The following is a 19753-nucleotide window of genomic DNA, read 5'->3' as shown; positions in this document are numbered from 1 at the left end:
TAAAATGTCTTAGTGACGTCTCTGTGTCTCCACTGGAGGAATGAGCATCTTCCTTCCAAAAACGCATCTTTACTGTAGGTGTTCTGCCTCTGAGTGCTCATGTCCTGTATGGAGGATTCTGCACAATGAGGCTGCTTAGACTCATCCTGACAAAGTCAAAAAGACATGCAACTTGACTTGGACTTGGACACCAATGACTCAAGACTTTTTTTAATGATTCACTCCACTCACACATTTTACATTTAACGTGTTACATTTGGGGAAGAGTGCATAATGAGTTGTTTAGGACTCTGGAACTTGACTTGGGACATTACTTGGGACTTGACCCAGGACTTACCTGTATTTACTTGGATTTTCATTGTCTTGACTTGGAACTACATTGTCTTGACTTGGGACTTGGCTTGAGACTTGACCAGAGAGTTGCCTGTGTTAACTTGTGATTTCCCGTTTTGACTTGGGACTTGCCTGTCTTGGTTTAGGATTTAACTCGAGAGTTGCCTGTCTTGACTTGGGAATTGACCTGGGACTTGCCTTTCATAACTTGTGAATTTCCTGTCTTGACTTGGGACTTGCCTGTCTTGACTTTGGACTTGACTTGAGAGTTGTCAGTCTTCACTTGGGACCTGACTGGAGAGTCTTGACTTGGTAGTTGACCTGGGTTTTTCCTGTCATGAATTGGGACTTTACTCGAGAGTTGCCTGTCTTGACTTGGGACCTGACTCGAGAGTTGTCAGTCTTGACTTGGGTGTTGGAAGTCAAACCTTTAATTCAAGTGTTGCAGCTGTCACTAATTCACAGCGCTGCCAGTTGGAATAGTTGTGATGCAAAGTGGTTTATTCATCAAGCCACTCACTGTGTAAAGGTCTTTAGATGAATTAGATTAACCTTCACACCACAAGTGCCTCTTTATCGGATGTCTAAAACACACACACACACACACACACACAGAGTCAGACAGTGACACACACATCCAGTGAGCGTGCCTCCTGGTAGCGTGCAGCAGCTCTGGTAAAGTTTGTCCTCTTTCACCTCTCACCCTGCAGTGAACTAAGAAGCGTCCTTTCTCCGCGTGTTTTTCTGGACTCACTCACCGTTACAATAACATTACACCGTCCCTCTACACCCACCACCTACCCTGCCATCCCACTCATTGCCCAAACATCTAGGCGTACACCACGAAATCGAAAATCCAGTTCTGCAAGGACAGACCAATAATTTTCCTTGGGGCAGAAAGCGGATGGAAAGGCCACTCATTCATAGGAGAGTGAAGATGGATGGGCACGCGTGACAGCAGACAGATGACTGTGGAGCTGCATCATATAAACCAAAGTCAGAGGAAGGGAGAAGACATTAAATATTCAGATTCATAGAGGAAGCATCACTTATAGCATGCAGTTCCTCTTCATTAGAACCTGTTAATTAGAAGTCATCATCAGACAATAATAATAGCACCAACTGCTCCACTGATGATGACTTTCCTCCACTGGCCCTGCTGCTCCTGCAAGCTGTGAAAGATATTTAGCCTGATTTATTGAGTAAACGTCTAGTGTCCTGACATTTGTTATGCTATTGTTCGTCTGCAATATTTATTGAAAGCCACATGTGCACATAAGCATGCAAGTGCCCCGCTCACATCCACATGTGTGCACACACAAGCACACACCCACACCTGTGTAAACCCAAGAAGCAGCCTGGCACGGTGAACGGAGAGGAGGAAAAGCCCTTTTTGCTGGTGTGTGGTTTTGTTTGAAATCCCCAGCTCTGTTTATTGTAATCAAAGTGCCTCCGACTATTCCACCCCTTCTAAAGAGCCCGCAGCCATACATCATCCTAATTAGTACCGAGTCAAGGGAAAGACGAGAGAAAGAGGGGCTGAAGTTTGTACAGTCGGTTGGGGTGAAGACCGAGGAGCAGAGTGTCCTGAGACTGTCACGAAAGAAAAGGCCGTCTTGTGGTCTCGAGTGGTTTTCCTGACCTTAGTGTCGACGGAGGAGCCAGAACGTTCTATCCTGGAAGGTTCACGAACGCCTAAGCAGATGACGCGAGTCCCAAACCATCTAGAACCCTTAACCAAACCGGGATGGGAAGCACAATATTCTCAAATAGACATTTTATTGCTCCTTTTTTGTCTTCGTGCTAGTCCAACCCTGCTCTTAGTCCTGGCAACGGACGCCTCTAACCAGATAACACCAGCACCAGAATTCCACCAGATTTAAGCAGCCAGCAAAGTGTGAATAATCACATCTGTTTCTCTGACTAGAGGCCACAGACCGCTCAATAGAACCCCCTACTATCAGCCTCCATCTCCCCCTCCCCCTTACAGATTTCCTTCCTCACTCTTTTTGTCAAATTACAGACTTTCAAATTTATGCTTCCTGGTAAATACCCCGCAAAGCGTCTCCCCGGGATTATCAGGTATCGGAATAAATCCCAGAGATGGTGTATCAAAGCATCTCGCAGCACACCGCAATCCCGAGTCCCCCTTCCTCGGCCGGTCCCAAAAAAAAAAGAAAGCCTCCCGACCCAGAGCGATGCAGTGTATTTTTAAAGCGGATTGTTTTTCACCCGTGTCACCGCTCCAAATGAACGCTATTGAAGTGGTGGCGGAGGACCGGAGTGCAACGGGAGAGATCTACAGTTAGATGAAATTCATTTGGGGCTTGGGTTTCGGGTAATGGAGGCTTAATTTATTGCCTAACATAAAATGACACTTCAACCCCCGTCTGCCCTCCGGCTGCACTGTCTAGCACACACAGCAGGTGACTACCACTGCTCAAACAAACCAGCAGCGGCTGAAACACGATCGATACCGGGCGCGGGGATATGTATTACACATATATAAAGACATGACTGCACACACTCTTTTACCGAAGGACGTGCAGCCCTCATTAAGACTGAAATAGAAGCACTCTTGCCTCATTGCGGAATGTTAAATACCACGTTACATTAATCAAAAAGGGCAAATCAGCCTCACACGGGAACCAGCTCCATGTATGCTCCAGTCTGTTCATCCAATCCGTCTCTATCAGTCCTGTCCCCAAGCTCCACACGCCACTTCAACAGTAAGCAGAGTGCCAGCCCCTGGTTCCAGATCAGTGTCCATCTCTTGAACTGAGACTGCATGTCCCTGTGGCTGACTCGTATCCGTCTCCCCTCAAAGACTCTTTTTCCTTCTCTGGCCAGCTTCCCAACATCTAAATTCTCACCCAAATACCTGCTGTTACTTAGTAAGACCACTGGGTGCCATCAGAGGGCACCGGTCTGCAGTCCAGACCTGCAGCTGGTGAAGGGACAGACAGACAGAGAGAGAGAGAGAGAAAATACAATAATTATACAATTCAATAAGGTGTATCTACACACATCCAAACCAAATAAAGTCAGGTGCTGAGCCAAAAGTGAGGAGACCATAGAACAAACAAAAAACACTTGGTGGTCACCACCTCAGTGTAATAAATGAGCAAACATTGGAGCCCTGCAGTGTGCAAGCTGTTTGTTTGTTAGTTTCTACTTGATAGCTAATTATGTCTCCACAGGCCTGTCCAGTATCTTAAAGCTAGGGCTGGGCGATATGGACCAAAAGTCATATCCCCATATATTCAAGCCGAATATCGATATACAATATATATCCTGTCAGTCAAAGTCAAATATGACATGTCACAAGTAGTTTTATTGAAACCATTTATTTAAATGAACATAAATACTGTATAACAGGAGTACATTTTCTTTTTTATATCAAAGCTCCATAAAGTGAACATTTAAATAAAAAAATATCTTAAATTAAAATAGCCTATCAGAATATGACACACTTACTGTTGGGAAGGGATTTATTTGAGATTTGAAAACATTAAAAATAAATTTTTAAATGCCCCAATTTAGATTTATTTAAAACATTTTTATTGTTGTTGTGGCTGACTGGTAATATTATTAGCAGTTGAAAAATTGTGAATTGTTTCTCGTCCCACTGGTAATACCATCCAGATTACAAAAGAGTTGGGACACTGTAAAGAAATTCATAAAAACAAAATGTGGTGATACTTTGTGGCCTACATTCAATTGAATCCAGTACAAAGACAACAATTTAATGTTCAAATTGGGAAAATTAGAAATAACGAATATGTGCAAGTTTTTGTACTCTGCAGCCACTGTAAGAAAATACTCCCCATTGTTGGATGTCATTATTAACTGTTATATTAATTATTTAATTTTACATATTTTGTAAAAAGAAATATAAAATATATCAGTAGTATTTAGATCAGTTATTAAAGATATATACTAATCATGCATTCATGAAGGCATCCAAACATTTTACATGCAGATTAATGCTTACAACTCCATGTGCAGCTTGTGTTTCTTATTGTTTTACCTCATTTTCATTTTGTCCAAAGTCTTTGCTTTCCATATTATGCTCGACAAAGGTCGAGCTCTCCCATTACTGTTGGTTAAAGTACAATAGGTGGAGCAACAGCATTTTAATTAAATGTTTAGTTTAAATGTAAATACTTTATATTAGTGTTTTCATTTAGTGTTTCATATTTTTATTGATTTGTATAATTTTAAGAACAAACAACTGTCACATAAAATGAAACCAAATTAACTATACAATATTTAGATATTTAGACATAGTCTGTATAAAATTATTTAACTGACCACATAAACATAACAGATAAAATACATAAATACTAGTAAAAGAGAGAGGGGAAAGAGGAGGGGAAAAAATAAATAAAATTAAAAAAATGAAAAGAAAAGAAAGTAGTGTGAGTGAGAGGGGGGGTTACATCGTCACAAAAAAGTCCATAAATGGTACCCATTTATTGTAGAATTTGCTCAAGTTTCCCTTTTTTGAATATCTAAAGTGTTTTCATTTAGTGTGGTTTCTGTGGAGGACCCCAGAAAGACTCTCTGACATCAGTGTATTAGCTAATGGGGGTCCTAATAAACTAAACTAAACCAAAATGTTTAAGAATGACCCCATTAAAAATACATTTTAATCACAGTCACTGTCAGAAACAACTTTTCTTCTAATACTCTTAAATTTGATTATTTGCATGAGAGAAAATCATCTATTCATTATTTCCTTTTTAATTCATTTTTCTAATGGTGTGAAAGCCAGTATTTAGACCGTGACACTTTAAACCTTTTATTGAAACCTATGAAATTTAATAATAGGAAAATATCTCCGTCTATGACTTTATAAAATCAAATCAAAACGCTGTATGAGTATGAATTCAGGTTACCTTCGTCAACCAGTGTTATTGATCACAATAAAGTGCATTTTATCCATCATATGAAATGGATGGCCGAGATCAGAATTTTCTGAATCAAAGGTTGGTACTTTTAATATGTCTTAATAAAAGCACTTTGAAATGAGGTCAGCTTGATGTATTGGCAGCGATAAATCAAAGCCCTGAGGCGTTCAGGGTCAAGGGAGAGCAATAAACTGACATGCTGGGATCAAACATATCTAAACACCACAGTGGCTGCCATGACATTTAACAAATGAAATAAACACCGTCTCAGAGGAGACCCCCCCCCTCCCCACCCCTCCGTCCCTCCATCCATCCTGTGTGAAGGTCTGACGATGGAAAATCTGACTCTGACATGGAATCATGAAGGTAGAGAGCGGAGCGTGTTGTCAAACATGTCCCATCTGTCCTCCATGCTGAGTTATGGGACAAGGTGCTTTAATAGGACAATATGAGGGACTGGAAATTTACAGTTCTCTGTCTTCCCCTGTCTGCCTCCCTCGCTGTAAACAGCCTGGCGATGAGATGATGGATGACGGCGTATCAGAGCGAGAGATTTTCCCTCTCTAAAGACCCTGACCCCGAGTCCTCTTTATCTCTACCCTTGTCTCTCTTCTCTTCCCTTTGATCATGTCTGCTATCTCTACTTCTTCCTTTCCACATCTTGGTTTTTCTCACACCTCCTCCGTCTCCCTCCAACCTCTCACATTCTATTATTTTGTATATTTGAGAAAGTGAAGTAATGCGGAGTGGAGTAACCTTGACCACTGTGACTATTCATTAGCGGTTCTCTCTCCCTTTGGGGGGTCAAAGCTAATGGAAATAAAGAAAAGCCCCCCCTACCCAAGCCCAAAGCACATGTTCCTGTCTCGGGGTAAAGTGACACAGCGTCCTCCCTAACCCCGGTCTAACCCTTGGCCCCCGCCCTTTACCTCTGCCTCACCTCACTCGCTTTATTCCCGCTCCACAGGGGTCGTTAGTCAAACAAACTGTAGCTTTTCCCAACCTCTGTCATCGTCTGCTTTAAAGGAGAACGCTGCAGTTTTCTCCTTCAGCATATCTGTTGGCTGATGACAACAGAGGCACACAATGATCCATGTGTCTCTTCACTCTTCTTTCCTACACTGTCATGCTAACACTTTCACCAAGTTTATGCTGTGGTAGGGCTGGGCGATATGGACCAAAAGTCATATCCCGAGATATTCAGGCTGAATAGCGATATATGATATATATCCCTATATTTTTATCACAAATTGAGAGCAAATGTTCAGTCAGAGTCAAATATGACATGTCACAAGTAGTTTTATTGAAACCGTTTATTTAAGTGAACATAAATACTGTAGAACAACAGGAGTACCTTTTTTTTTTAAACAAAGCTTCATAAAGTTCACATTTAAATAAAAAAAATATCTTAAACAAAAATAAATTTGATTCAGTTTTCACTTAAACATACTCACAAATCAAGCTTTAGAAATATTCTACATTAATATTGTTTTCTCGTTTCATAGTTAATTTTTTTTAATTAACACCACTCCTAATCATAAATATCAAATAGTATTTTCAACTACTTTCTGAACTTTAATCCTGTAAGTTATTTTTATTTCAATTTGCGCAAATTTGACCTATATCGATATATGTAATATGGTCTAATTCTATTTAAAAACATATCAATATGTCTTTTATATTGATATATATCGTCCAGCCCTATGCTGAAGTGTTGTAGTGTTCCATAATGTAATAATTTCCTGAAAAGGTTATGAAACCCAATAATATAATAACTTCACCAATAATTTAGGAAAATGTCCCGACTGACTGATATTCTCATAACATTTTTACCAATAATGGAATAGCTTTCAAGTAGGTCTTTTTCCCCCCAAAACTAATGATGTTATCATTTTGATGGATAATCTTTTAATTTGAAAGGTATGCTTTTATCTCAGAACTGTAAAGTGTACAAGTAAACGGACGCCCATGAAGTTGGAATAATTAGTTTTAAGACAGAATCCTGTTAATTGTGGTTTTATTGTCATTGTGATATGGAAGAGATTGATTAATAAAGTTTTGAGAAGATATACACTTTATCTGTCAAGAATAAATCACAGTGTCACAATCATTTCATGGAAAGAGGTAAAAAATATTTTATTCCAACTTAATGGACGAACGTGTATAAAGAATTTATTAGAATTTGTTAAAAAGATAAACAATAGACATTCTGATTTCCTGTCTGTTCCAAGTGGTGTAGTTTTATCAGGCAAAATTAAAATAAAGTAAAATCCCTGTCATGGGAAATAAACTTTCATACATCAGAGTGGATCTTAGACACCAGAAGACTGCTAATGTCAGAAAAAGACGGCTCACTCAAAACTGCCAATTTAATCTCCATTAAATGTTCTTTTTCATGCGAGTGAACACTGATTCTTATCGAGTGAAGTGTCTGCTTTAAACTTTCTGCATTCAAAAAGGCTTACAGATTTAATTTGAAATATATAATCATTTTAAAAAAATTAATGTAGGGGTGATCCAGAATAGTCCAATATTCAACGATTTCTTCTAAGGAGCCTGATTCAACTTCCAATTTCACGGCGGATTTTATTTGACTTGTGAACGTATTAGTCATGGTTTATTAAAGGAAATATTTCAAGTGACCAGCCACATTTTCATCCATTGAAATGTGATTTGTAGCTGTAATAAGTCTGCTGATTGAAATAGATGACTGCATGGCAGTTCACTTATCTCCAACTGCTTATGTTTTATTACAAGACATTTTCATATATATAGCTCAAAATCACGAACACTGTCTCTGAAGGCTTTACAGTCTGCACAAAATATGACATCCTCTAAACTTTGATCCCTCAGTTTGGATAAGGAAAAAATGGCTGTAATGGTCCAATACAATAAATACTTTTTTCATCATATTTTGTATCAGTTTTTTATGTATTTTAAAAGAAAATTCATTCTTGAATAATTATTTAACTTTAAAATATATTATATGGGAAACATTTTTTTTAAAGAATAATTATGTAGGCTAATGAACACTCGACCGTAACGCACATGATGCTGTGATGAGGAAAGAGGTGACGTATGGTTTTCGAATGTCACGTAATCGCTTAGCGACAGTTTCGGCCGTGACGTCACATACACACGGATTAAACACGGGAGACTCAACTGTGGCCGCCGTCACTAACTGTGCACAACGTCAGCAGCTGATCATAAAGAAACAAGCATGGCTAATTATGCACAGCATCTCCTCTGATCATAAACATAGTGATCGTGAATTAACCGGCATCGCTAACTGTGCACAGAGTGTCCGGTGCTTGTTGTAAACAGAGATTGCTAAGTGAACACCACCTGTAGCAGAAGCACATACACACAATACTGCTACAGAGCTAACCGTTAGCCTATTAGCAATTTGCAGACTGGACGCTAAGGGGTTAACATCCCCTCCGGCTCTGCAGCTGGGAGAGACTGCTGCAGGAGAACTGTGCTGCTTCGACTCGTTCTTACTCTTCTTAACGAGCTACCAGCCACCGCGAGTCATTAAGAAGAGTAAGAAGGAGTCTCCAATAATACCAGAAAAAGTAGCTGGATTTGTCGCCAGTCGCTTGTTTCTTGAAAAGTAGTTGCTAAGGGGGTCCAAAGAATTGCTAAATATAACAACAAAGTTGCTAAGTTGGCAAAACTGTTACGCCGGCTTTTACAAATGGCGTGTTTTTGTCGCGTACCAAATGTCACATCCTGCTTAGCGATCTATCCAATCAGTAACAATGCTTTTTTCAGGAGAGAAAAAAGACTCTGCTCTTTGACAGGGACGAAAAAAGTCAGCTCCGGACGGCTCGTATTCAAATTAGGGGCGTTTCGGCGAGTGAAACCTGCCTCATTCCAGGTATTGGGCGGTAGTGGAAATAGCCCTAATGGTATGCATTGGTACATACAATGGTTCAAATGAATGGCACAGAGCCAAAGATGACCTTGTATCGAGTTTTTATAGGCAAATATAGTGTGTCAACCACTTAGAGATGGGGGACTCATAAAGTTCTGTAGCCCAGGGGCCTCCAGTGATGTTAATGCACCCCTGCATGTGTGTGTGTGATATTCTCTATCACTGTTAGCGTTCCCTTGACATCCTAGCCTCTGATCTCCACTGGACCCTCTTTGTGTAGCCGGCATTAGCTCCTGATCCCGGCTCAGCACAAGCAGGTCTTTGTGTGCGACGGCTCGTCTCTCCTCTCCACACTCACACCACGTCCAGGAGGATCATCCATAAATCAGAGCGCAGACGGAGGAGCGTGGCCTGGGCTTTAGAAGCAGAGTCACTCGTCTCAGAGCTACCAGACATTCATCACGAATGTAGTCCAGCGCGGTCCCACTGCTCAGAGATGCTCTCACAGCTCCCATTGTTTCCAAGACGAATGGACTGTTCCTGAGATTTTTATTGAAAAATGACCCTGCTGAATAGTAAATTTAATCAAGAGAAAAATGGCAACAAGTGTAAATTCTAGGTCCCATGACATGCTGTGAACTTGCCTCCCATTAAGATGCACCTAATTTAGCACAATATCACCTTTCCTGTCAGACGGGCCCCCGCTGCTTGAGACTGTCTGAAAATACAAACACAGTCAGTACCCTTGAGTGTATAACTGTGATTTTTACACATGCTTTGGGGTTACGTCACTGTTACACACTCCCTCACTGGGTGTAGTAGTTTCCATTAGATCTATCTGTGTTGATCTTCGGTTGTAATACAATCAGGTTTTTATTGAAGTCAGTAGTTGAAATAAAGCTTGGAAAAACAGGATAATCATCATCAAAGATAATCATCTTTGTGAGGACCCATATGAAAGACATAGGGATTTTAATGTCCTTTCAGCATGTGTAATAGCCTTCCCTGACATAGTGTAAATGCAACCCTGTTCCCTAAAAACTACGTTCCCATACCGCCTCACTGCATTTTCAGATTCATTGCGATTAACATGTATTTTCCAGTGTAATTTTCTAGTGACCAGTGCATGTGTGACTCAGATTACAACACTGTGAATTGAACACACCACTTGGTTTGGTTGAGATATCAAACAAATTTCTACTTTTCTCATTGGAAAATATCATAATTTGGGTTAACCCTTAATCAGGTAACGAGACATATTTGGTGACATCTAAAATGGGTTCCCATGCGTCTCCGTGAGCTCGTGCACGCAGATGGATTTCTTCCAGCTTATCAGTGAAGATCAGGCTACGTCACTTATAGTGACACCATGGCATCCGACCAATCAGTATAATAATAGTATAATAATTGTGATTAGTTAATCACCTAAGTTACATTCGTAAGTTAAGGTGGTTACATGCAGATATGTAAAGTAAGTAGGGCTGGGCGATATGGAGCAAAACTCTTATCTCTGTATTTTTAGGCCAAATGATGATATAAGATATGTATATGTGATATGCATTTTAAACCAAAAATGCTAAGTGAATTGTTTCAGCTCAACGCCACAAGAAGTCATCATCAACTTCTTTTATTTAAAGACTTCATCAAATTCAAAACCTTCGACCTTTTGAAGCAATTTCATCGGATTACAGAACCATTGTTTATTTTCTTAGGAACTAGCTCTTTCTAGGTTGCAGAGAGGAGCAAACAAATAGTTGTCATAAGTTAAGGCAACATCAAAAGATGTCATATATTGGTATGGCGGTATTGTCTCAACGACATATCTCTTTCTAAAATATCAAAACTTAATTGAGAATGCAGTCTGATTTTATGGGAACGGGAGTTTTCGAGACAGGGTTGGTAAATGCATTTGGTTGACCAATCTGTCTTCCTTTCTCTCTAGTTGTCTGAGGAGCTGGAAGGGAAATCAGCAAATGGAGAAATCAATGAGCTTCTCAAGATACTGGCAAAACCCCACGTGAAGGTGAGTTTGGCTCCTGTTCTTCAGTACAATCTTTAATCATTTTTATATGCAATAATTGTTAATACTACAAGCAGATATTCTCTTTTTCTCTTTAAAATAATATAAAAATATCAGGCAGTTCTGGCTATCGCACACTGAATTAAACACAAACTCTGGCTCATATTCTTACTGATGTCCTCACACAGTGTGTGTATCATTGTTTGTTCAGCGCTGGCATTAAAATGATGTGATTATCATGCCGTACACAAAATAATAGTGCGTCTAGATCCAGACTGGGCTTTTTTCTTGTTTTCTTGGTTACGGCCACCGCTTGCCTCGTTAGCCAGACACGGACAGCTACAAAATAAATTTACACGTTCTTATTTTTCAAAAGCATAACTGGGCCATCCATCAGGCCCTGCAGGTGTCTCAGCCAGACAGAGCTGCCTCCTCGGCAGCGGGATAGAAGGAGAGCTGGACCGGCTCCTTTTTTAATGCACTGTCGTCATGCTTATTTGGGCTCTGCCAGAAACAACAGCTCAGTATGAAGTCCTCTCCCAACACAATACACACACATTTACAGTTCAGTGCATACAAATATTCAATTCCTCTCAGTGTGAAGGGTTGTGAAAAGACGGGGGTTCCCAAAAGAATCAGACTTACAAGTGAGATCAACATGTGGTTTTCTCAATGTCTGCGCTAGTGATGTCATGATTAATTTCTTAAATGAAAACAATAGAGTTATTTATAAGGACTGACCAGTACAATTAATGTAAAATTACACATAGTAATGCATGAAAATGGGATCATGTATAATTGAGTTCATCACACGAAGCCAGCAATCAGCGCACACATCCCCCCATAGACACATGATGGTGGATACACACTCAACTACACACTCTATCCCGAAGACAAACGCTCCCCATCCATCACAGCCTCGCTCTCCTGCTTTGCTACGTAGGGACGTTGTGATCTCCTTCGTCTCTGTCAACCCGAAGTGAAATGCGCCGGCAAACGATCACTGCGCTCGCCATGAAGCATGCCTGTGTCAGAAATCCGGCGTTTTATTATTTTAATTGCGCTTACGGCGAAGGTATTTGGCGTGGCAAAGGTCAATCCATCAAAAGGCAGAGTCATCGATCAGGAAGCTCGGCGACTTCAGCTGATGAGGTGAGGAGAGGTGAAGGCAGCAGACGGGACTGTGGGCCAGGTGGACACACATACAGGCCAATGCCTTATCCTGCCCACCCATGGATAGTATAGTAGTGCAGCTATTCTCAACCTTGGGGTCCCGACCCTAATTGGGGTCGCGAGATGATTTCTGAGGGTCGCCAAATCATTTTGGAACTCAGCTCTGTCTCCACTGTGTTAAAGTGTTCATGTGCTAATGTGTTTTAGTCCTTGGTCATTTAATGTCTTTTTTGGTCATTTTGTGTCTTGTCTGGTAATTTTGTGTCTTTTTTATCATTTTGTGGTCAATTTGTGTCTTTTTTTTTATCATTTTGTGGTCAATTTGTGTCTTTTTTGGTAATTTTGTGTCTTTTTTTGGTAATTTTGTGTCTTTTTTTTTTGGTCATTTTGTGTCTTTTTTAGACAATTTGTGTCTTTTTTGGTCATTTTGTTTCTTTTTTGGGTCATTTTGTGTCTTTTTTGCATCATTTTGTTTCTTTTTTGGGTCATTTTGTGTCTTTTTTGGTCATTTTGTGTATTTTTTTCATTTTGTGGTCAATTTGAGTCCTTTTTTGCCTAATTTTATGTATTTTTTGGGTCATTTTGTGTCTTTTTTGATCTGAACTGTGCGCATGAAATTCTGTTGAGTGAGCGGGGGTCACAGACAACATGCATATTAAATTGGGGGTCGCGACTCAAAAAGGTTGAGAACTACTGTAGTAGTGGTCAGAGACGTGGCTCGGGATGTCTCTTTTTAGCTCTTTATATCTAAACTTCATATTATACATATTAGTATGAATGATCAGTTTAAATCATTACGGTATGATTCCACTGTGGTGCGTGTCCCATTCTCTGTAGTCATGGAAAAAAGTATTAGACCATTGTTTTCTTCAATTTCTTGTTCATTTTAATGGCTGGTACAACCAAAGGTTTTTGTTTGGATAAATATGATAACAAAAATAGCTGATAAAAGTTTAATTTAAGAGCTGATATCTAGACATTTTCAATGGTTTTCTTGATAATAACCAAAATCATTATCAAGAAAACCATGGAAATGTCTAAATATCAGCTCTCAAATGAATCTCTTATGAGCTTATTCTGTTGTTATCATTATATTTGTGCAAACAAATGTACCTTTAGTTGTACCAAGGATTCAAATGAGCAAGAAATTAAAGAAAACAAGGGTGATCTAATATTTTTTTTCCATGACTGTATGTCATACATGGACTCTAAACGTATCAAATCTGTAAAAAACAAATCAAGTAAGAACATATAAATATTGCAAGTTGGACTTACACTTTTCCTCCTATGACTCAACCACATTTTTGCCCTCAACTGAAAATTTTAATTTCCTTTGGTAAAAAGCTTGCACAAGCACAGATGCGAAGAAATTGTAGGTGTTGTAGGCATTCTTAAAAATCAACTTCAATCAATGATGGAATAGAATGAAATAGCTTTTATTGTCATTGTACATAGCACAAAGAAATAAGAGTGCAACTCCCAAAGTGCATAAAACAAATTAAGGACAACAACACAAAACACTTAAGGACAATTAGGTATAGAGGTATAAAAGGTATAAAATATCACAACAAGAATAAATAATTGAATGGCATAAAAATATTGAATATAGAATAAATAGCTATGTATGTAAAGGAGGATGAGTGATAGCATGTAGAGGTAAGTTATTAGATACAATTAGTAGAAATATAATGTACTATAATATTATTGCACTTAGACGGTAAAGAACAGGACGCAGCAGATACAGAAAACGGATGAAGGTTGTGTGTGTGTGGATCTAACATATATATTTGTATATATGTGTGTGTATATATGTATATATATATATGTATATATATGTATGTGTGTATATGTGTATATACATGTATATATATATATATGTATGTGCATATATATGTATATATGTGTATATATGTATGTATGTATATATATGTATATACTCACACACACATATATACATATATATATGAATATATATATATATATGAATACATACTGATCAATGTTCAATAGCTATAGTTACCATTTACATAAGTACAAGCAACCATGGGCACATTCAGCTGAAAGGCACCAGTTAACACAGATACCAGTTAAACCAAAACGCAATCAATCATGACGGCTTAATGTAGGATTAGGATGTTGGCCTTAACTTGTATTTTTGGGCCATTCTGAGATTTCTTGAGGCATTTTTCCTGTTTGCTCCCCTTACTTTCCTCCACTAGGCCTTTTTCTGCCTGTAACTTTGACTTACTAGTACAGTGCCAACAATGTCCCTTCTGCTCCGGTGCAAAATCCTCTCCAACTTCAGCTTTGTCTCCTCAGGAAGAGCGTCAGCATTTACTTGTTGTTAGTTAGTCTGTTTGCTGTCTCTATTCACTGCTGTCGCTCTGTTCTCCCACCACCTCCACATGCGGCTCAGCCGACCTGTACACTGCGTTCCAGTGCAGAACGAGGTCAGCCAGACAAATCCGCACCAAACAATGGAAAATATTCGTCTATTGCTTCTTTTACTGCGGGCTGACAGCACTGTCAGAAGCAGAGAAGCAACTGAGGCCAAAGGAGACGACCTATCGTGCACTGGCATCAAAGATTTATTTGAAACATTTCACGGCCGAGCGATACTTATAGATCATACATGAACAGAATGGCAATGTGTTCATTTTAAACATCAAAGAAAGCTGGATTCACCATCCCTGGATCTTCTTTTTCTGATGTTCTGTGAGTTACCACAAGCTGCGGTTTGTCCGATTTAGATTGAAAGCATCATGCTCAGTGTTGTCAAGATGAGTGATTGACATCTGCATGTGTTCACACACTTACGCACAGTTTCTTTACCTCTCAACTTCATGACCTCTCTTGCATGCTGGTCCAAGTTTGGAGCTCCTGGGCCTTAAACGCCCCAGCTGGAGCCTGGCACCTTGGTTTGGAGGGAGGACTCTCACTGTAACATACAGATGTTGGCGTTTTCCTGTGTCTCAAACCGTAGGCAGCATGTGGGCTTCAACAGTAAAGTATTAAAACTTTGCTCTGTCTGTCTCCATCTGTCCTCCAGGGCACTTGATACCGTACCAGCCAGGCCCAGTGTAAATCACAGGGCCGGGGGTGTAAAACACAAGCAGATGGCTGCTGCCTTTGAATGGCGTCTCTGTGCGATAGTAACTGTATCACTCTTAATTATGGCTGAAATGATCCATTCCTAGGGTGGGGATATAAATCAGGCTCTCTAAAACTCCCTTCTCTCATTCTCTTTCTTTCTCTTCCTTGCCTCAAACTTTCTTTTTTCTTTTTTTTTTTTACGATTAGCACATGAAAAAACAACTTTCGCCCATATTAGCCCCCCTCAGCAAGACTAATATTGACAGTGATGAAAGTGCCAATTATGATGGCCGGCTGTTTCCGCCTGCATGTATGGAGGTCGGTCTGTATACACGCTTGCAGAATGTGTTCGACTCGGGGCGGGACGCTGAGGTTCAAGGCTTAAGGGAGGATGGGCGTGGGTGTCAAATCCCAGCTGGCCTACAGCAGCGTCTCTGAGGCAGAACGCACACAGCAGGGTCCTTCCAGCTTGGGCAAAGCAGTTACCCTGCACCGATCCAGCACCGCCAACTGAAAAACGAGTGGGCCGGTGACAGGGCCGGGGGGGCTATAATGAGAGGCCAATGCCAGGAATGTACCAGCAGGTTTATTTAGTCAAGCTCAGTGATCTGTTTTTCTAGGATCCCTATTATGCCTAATGAATACAAACACACGAACCGAGAAAGGACGGGACGCCTGGAAAACAAGGGTGGCTTCGCTTCCCTTCATCTTTCTTTCCGTCTCTCACTCCGCTGCAGGGCCTATACAAGGATATAACTCCAGATTTGATTAGGCTGCTAATCCAGCAACACTGAGGCATAACAAGACCCACTGACTCATATCAGCCCAGGGAGAAGGCTTCCATACACAGACCCCTATGTGTAAAACATTTGTACCTGTGTAGTTGTACTCGCATGTCAATGGTCACCAGCCAGGGCATGTACCATGTGCTATCTATTAGCATGCAGCTGTTATTGCTACTTCCTAGAGTTTTTACAAGGAATTAGCTGCGGCTCTGTTACGGGTTGTTAGGCACGACCATGAGGGAGACTGTGGCAGTGGGGGGCAATGCCAGATTTGAGGAAGTGCCATCGATGAGAGGACTCTCAGGTCAATATTTTAGGCCTGATGGATAGAGGTCGGAGGAAACAGCCACTGGCAGGTTAGTGGAGGAAAGGTTGGGGTGAGCATGAGGAAAAGTGTAGGGTTCTCTTAACTTTGTAGCGTTTACTCTGTTCCAATGATAAATAAATAGTAAAATACAACCACGTTTCCAATATAAAGGTATTTGCTGATGTGTTCATTTCATAAAAGGAGTGGACATAGTGACTGTGATGTCACCCATTGGTTTGTAGAATGCTGTTTTGCCACCTTGGTTTGAAGACAGAAGTGAACATATTTAGATGAGAAGATGCATCTGACTGAGAAACCCAAGTAGGGTTGGGGGACGTCTACCCAACTGGCATATGATGATGTTAACAGTAACACATCACAATGCACTGCAAAAAAAGGTGTGTCTAAAAACAAGATAAAAACATTAAATCTGAGGGAAATTATCTTGCTGCATGGACAGATAATTTTACTTGACAAGATTTCTTAGATTAAGATTGTTAAATCTAGAAATAAGCATGTTGAACGCTTAAAGTTGGGGCGGCTGTGGCTCAGTTGGTAGAGCGGGTTGCCCTCCAACCGAAGGGTTGGTGGTTCGATCTCTGACCATCGCTGCCTACACGTCGAAGTATCCTTGAGCAAGATACTGAACCCCAAATTGCTCCCGATGCTGCGTTCATCGGTGTGTGAAGCAATTCCCAGTGGTGGCAAGTGGCACCTTTCAGGTTAGCCTCTGCCACCAGTATGAATGTGTGTGTGAACGGGTAAATGAGTGCAGTCTGTAGTGTAAAGCGCTTTGAGTGGTCGCAAAGCGACTAGAAAAGCGCTATATAAGTGCAGGTCCATTTACCATTTAAAATAAGAAATGAACTCCTAAAACAAGATAAATTATGTAACACTTCTTAATCTAAAGTTCTTTTTTATCTTGGTAAGAAACAAATCATTGTCAGTGCACTCTGCTCGGGCCAGTTCATCGCTGCTTGCAGCTTTAGTTTATCTTCTTTTAAGAGTTAATGTCTTATTTTAAGCGAACAACATGCTTATTTCTAGATTTAATAATCTTAATTACAGAAATTATCTGTCCATTCAGCAAAATAATTTCCCTCAGATTTTGTGTTTTTATCTTGTTTTAAGACACACCTCTTTTGCAGTGTGGACAATTATATTGTCTGTGCAACTAAATTGTTTAAATGATATGGCTGTACAAACCTTTTTTTTTGGGAAAGAATAATAACCCCTAGCATCTACCTTCACTTGCACATAATCTGTCCGTGCACCCTTGGTAAATCAGAATCATTTGTTTTTAAGCATGCAATGAAGGCCACTGCAAGCCCGCACCCCAGTGCTGGTGTGGATCAGGGATGGGGCTTTTAAATCACAATGTTGGGCTCAATGGTTGACTCTCAGTCATCAGTGATGGACGATTGGATCGTCTTTAAGCCCAACCTTGAACCTGACAGGCCCACCCATACCAGCAACCTGACTGTACCTGGCCCTGGCTGTGCTGTGCAAATTCACTGCTAACAAAGTTAGCTTCCATCATTCAAAGTAAACCAAAAACACGAATATTTACTTCCACAGTGCCAGGAAAAAGTTTACTGAGGTAATAAATCAAAGAAAAGTAGGGTCATTTTCTCAAAGACTTTCCACATTGGCTTCACGTTTCAGACCTGGAGTCTGTGGCCTCTTTTTTTTATTTCTCCTTCTTTGTGACTATGGTTTATTGATTAAACATTGAGTCGATTATAATATAGAGAAAGATACACATTTCAATTTCCTGAAGGCCAAGTTAACATATTATTTACATTTCTCATTTATTCAACCAACAGTCTATAATCCAATATTTTTCAATTTGCTTTGATATAAACCAGAGAAAAGCAGCAAATCCAACAAATGTTGGGTTTCTGAATTATACTATAGCTTGACTTATGTCTGGAAAAGGTGTGTGTTTTATTTAGAGAGAGGAATAAAAACAAAATCGCTGTAGAATAACTTCTGTGTCAGTGGATTGATGGACAAATTGTTTCAGCACAACTCCAGTCTCATTCCAGGGAGTAATGCTGCGCAGAGTCAGCAAAACACTGTAGTTCTGCTTCTCGGGCAGCAGGCCCGCAAGGGTGTCCCACCCTGCTGAGAGGCTGATGGACGCCTGGCTGACCCACATGTTGTCGCGACCCAGATCAGGTGCTGTGACTGACAGTCAAACACCATAAAGAGAGCCACAGCACCACATGTATCCAACCTCAAACTCAAAGAATTCTCCCTTTTCTCCGGGTTCGCTGTCATGGCACGGGCCGGCTTTCACCAAAGGATGTTTTCAGAAAACTCGATACAAGTGCAAATTAAAATTGTATTTCTCATACCCCCTGAGGGAGAAAAAACAGAGAGAAAGAAGCTAGAGAAAACAGAAAAAGGGATGGTGGCTACAAAATCAGAAGCATTCTCCGCCTTGTGACATTTTTCTTGGGTTCTGAATGGAGGGCTGCTCTCATTCACTTTCTATAGCTCTGTTTTAAAGTCATGTATGTTCACATGTGGTGCTGAGCTATAGAATGCAACATTAGTGATGTCATCACTACATTGTGGAAACTGTTGACACGAAGCTATGAAAACAATATGTATACCATATATCGAGCACAGGTTTGGGATCCCATTCAGTTTTTATTGTCCTCATCTGCAAACAGTTTGGGTTTCCAGCATTCCAACAGAATATTTCAATACTTTAATGACAGCATCCCAGACATACAATACAAGTGTGTGTTTATGTATGGTGCAGATGAAAGCCAGGAACACATTGGTAGGCCTGTTTTGAGGAATGAACAAACTGATGCTTTGGGAAGAAATACATGAAAGATAAAACTGAAGAAGAGCAAACAAAAAGAAGACAGAGGATTATTGGCTTTAAGAGAAGTTTGGACAAGAGGACCAAGAAGACGAGACAATTCAGGGAGGAAGATAACAAAGAGAAATATCTGGAATTATATATGGCTTCTTCAGGGAATTTGAGTCTGTTTTTTGTCATGTGTTTGTCTCTGTTGGCTAGTGTTGGGTAGAAGTTGAAAGACAGTAGGTCACCTAAGTTAAAGGCACAATGAGTAGGATTTTCCTAAAAACATCAATGTATATAAACAAACCAAAACAATCCCCCTTAATCATCACTTATGACCCAGTGGAAGTATGTGGTGTTGTATGACCCTGCTGTCCATCTGCAATTTCTCTTTTCTTTTAATTTTGCTCAGTTTGGGACATTTCTGC

The 19753-nt window shown here is 40.2% G+C and overlaps 1 protein-coding gene across 1 annotated transcript in view; it reads left to right on the top strand.

The window, feature by feature from the left end:
* The window catches only part of mpp7a (MAGUK p55 scaffold protein 7a), a 209685-nt gene that overhangs the window by 93211 nt on the left and 96721 nt on the right, over positions 1-19753 (top strand). Inside the window, exon 5 of the mRNA XM_059326847.1 lies at positions 11066-11146. Coding sequence (XP_059182830.1) covers positions 11066-11146 — 81 coding nt within the window. The remainder of the gene's footprint in view (positions 1-11065; positions 11147-19753) is intronic.

Source organism: Centropristis striata, chromosome 23, assembly GCF_030273125.1.
Source record: "Centropristis striata isolate RG_2023a ecotype Rhode Island chromosome 23, C.striata_1.0, whole genome shotgun sequence".
In the NCBI taxonomy this organism is placed as follows: domain Eukaryota; kingdom Metazoa; phylum Chordata; class Actinopteri; order Perciformes; family Serranidae; genus Centropristis; species Centropristis striata.
This window is presented reverse-complemented; position numbering and strand designations above follow the sequence as displayed.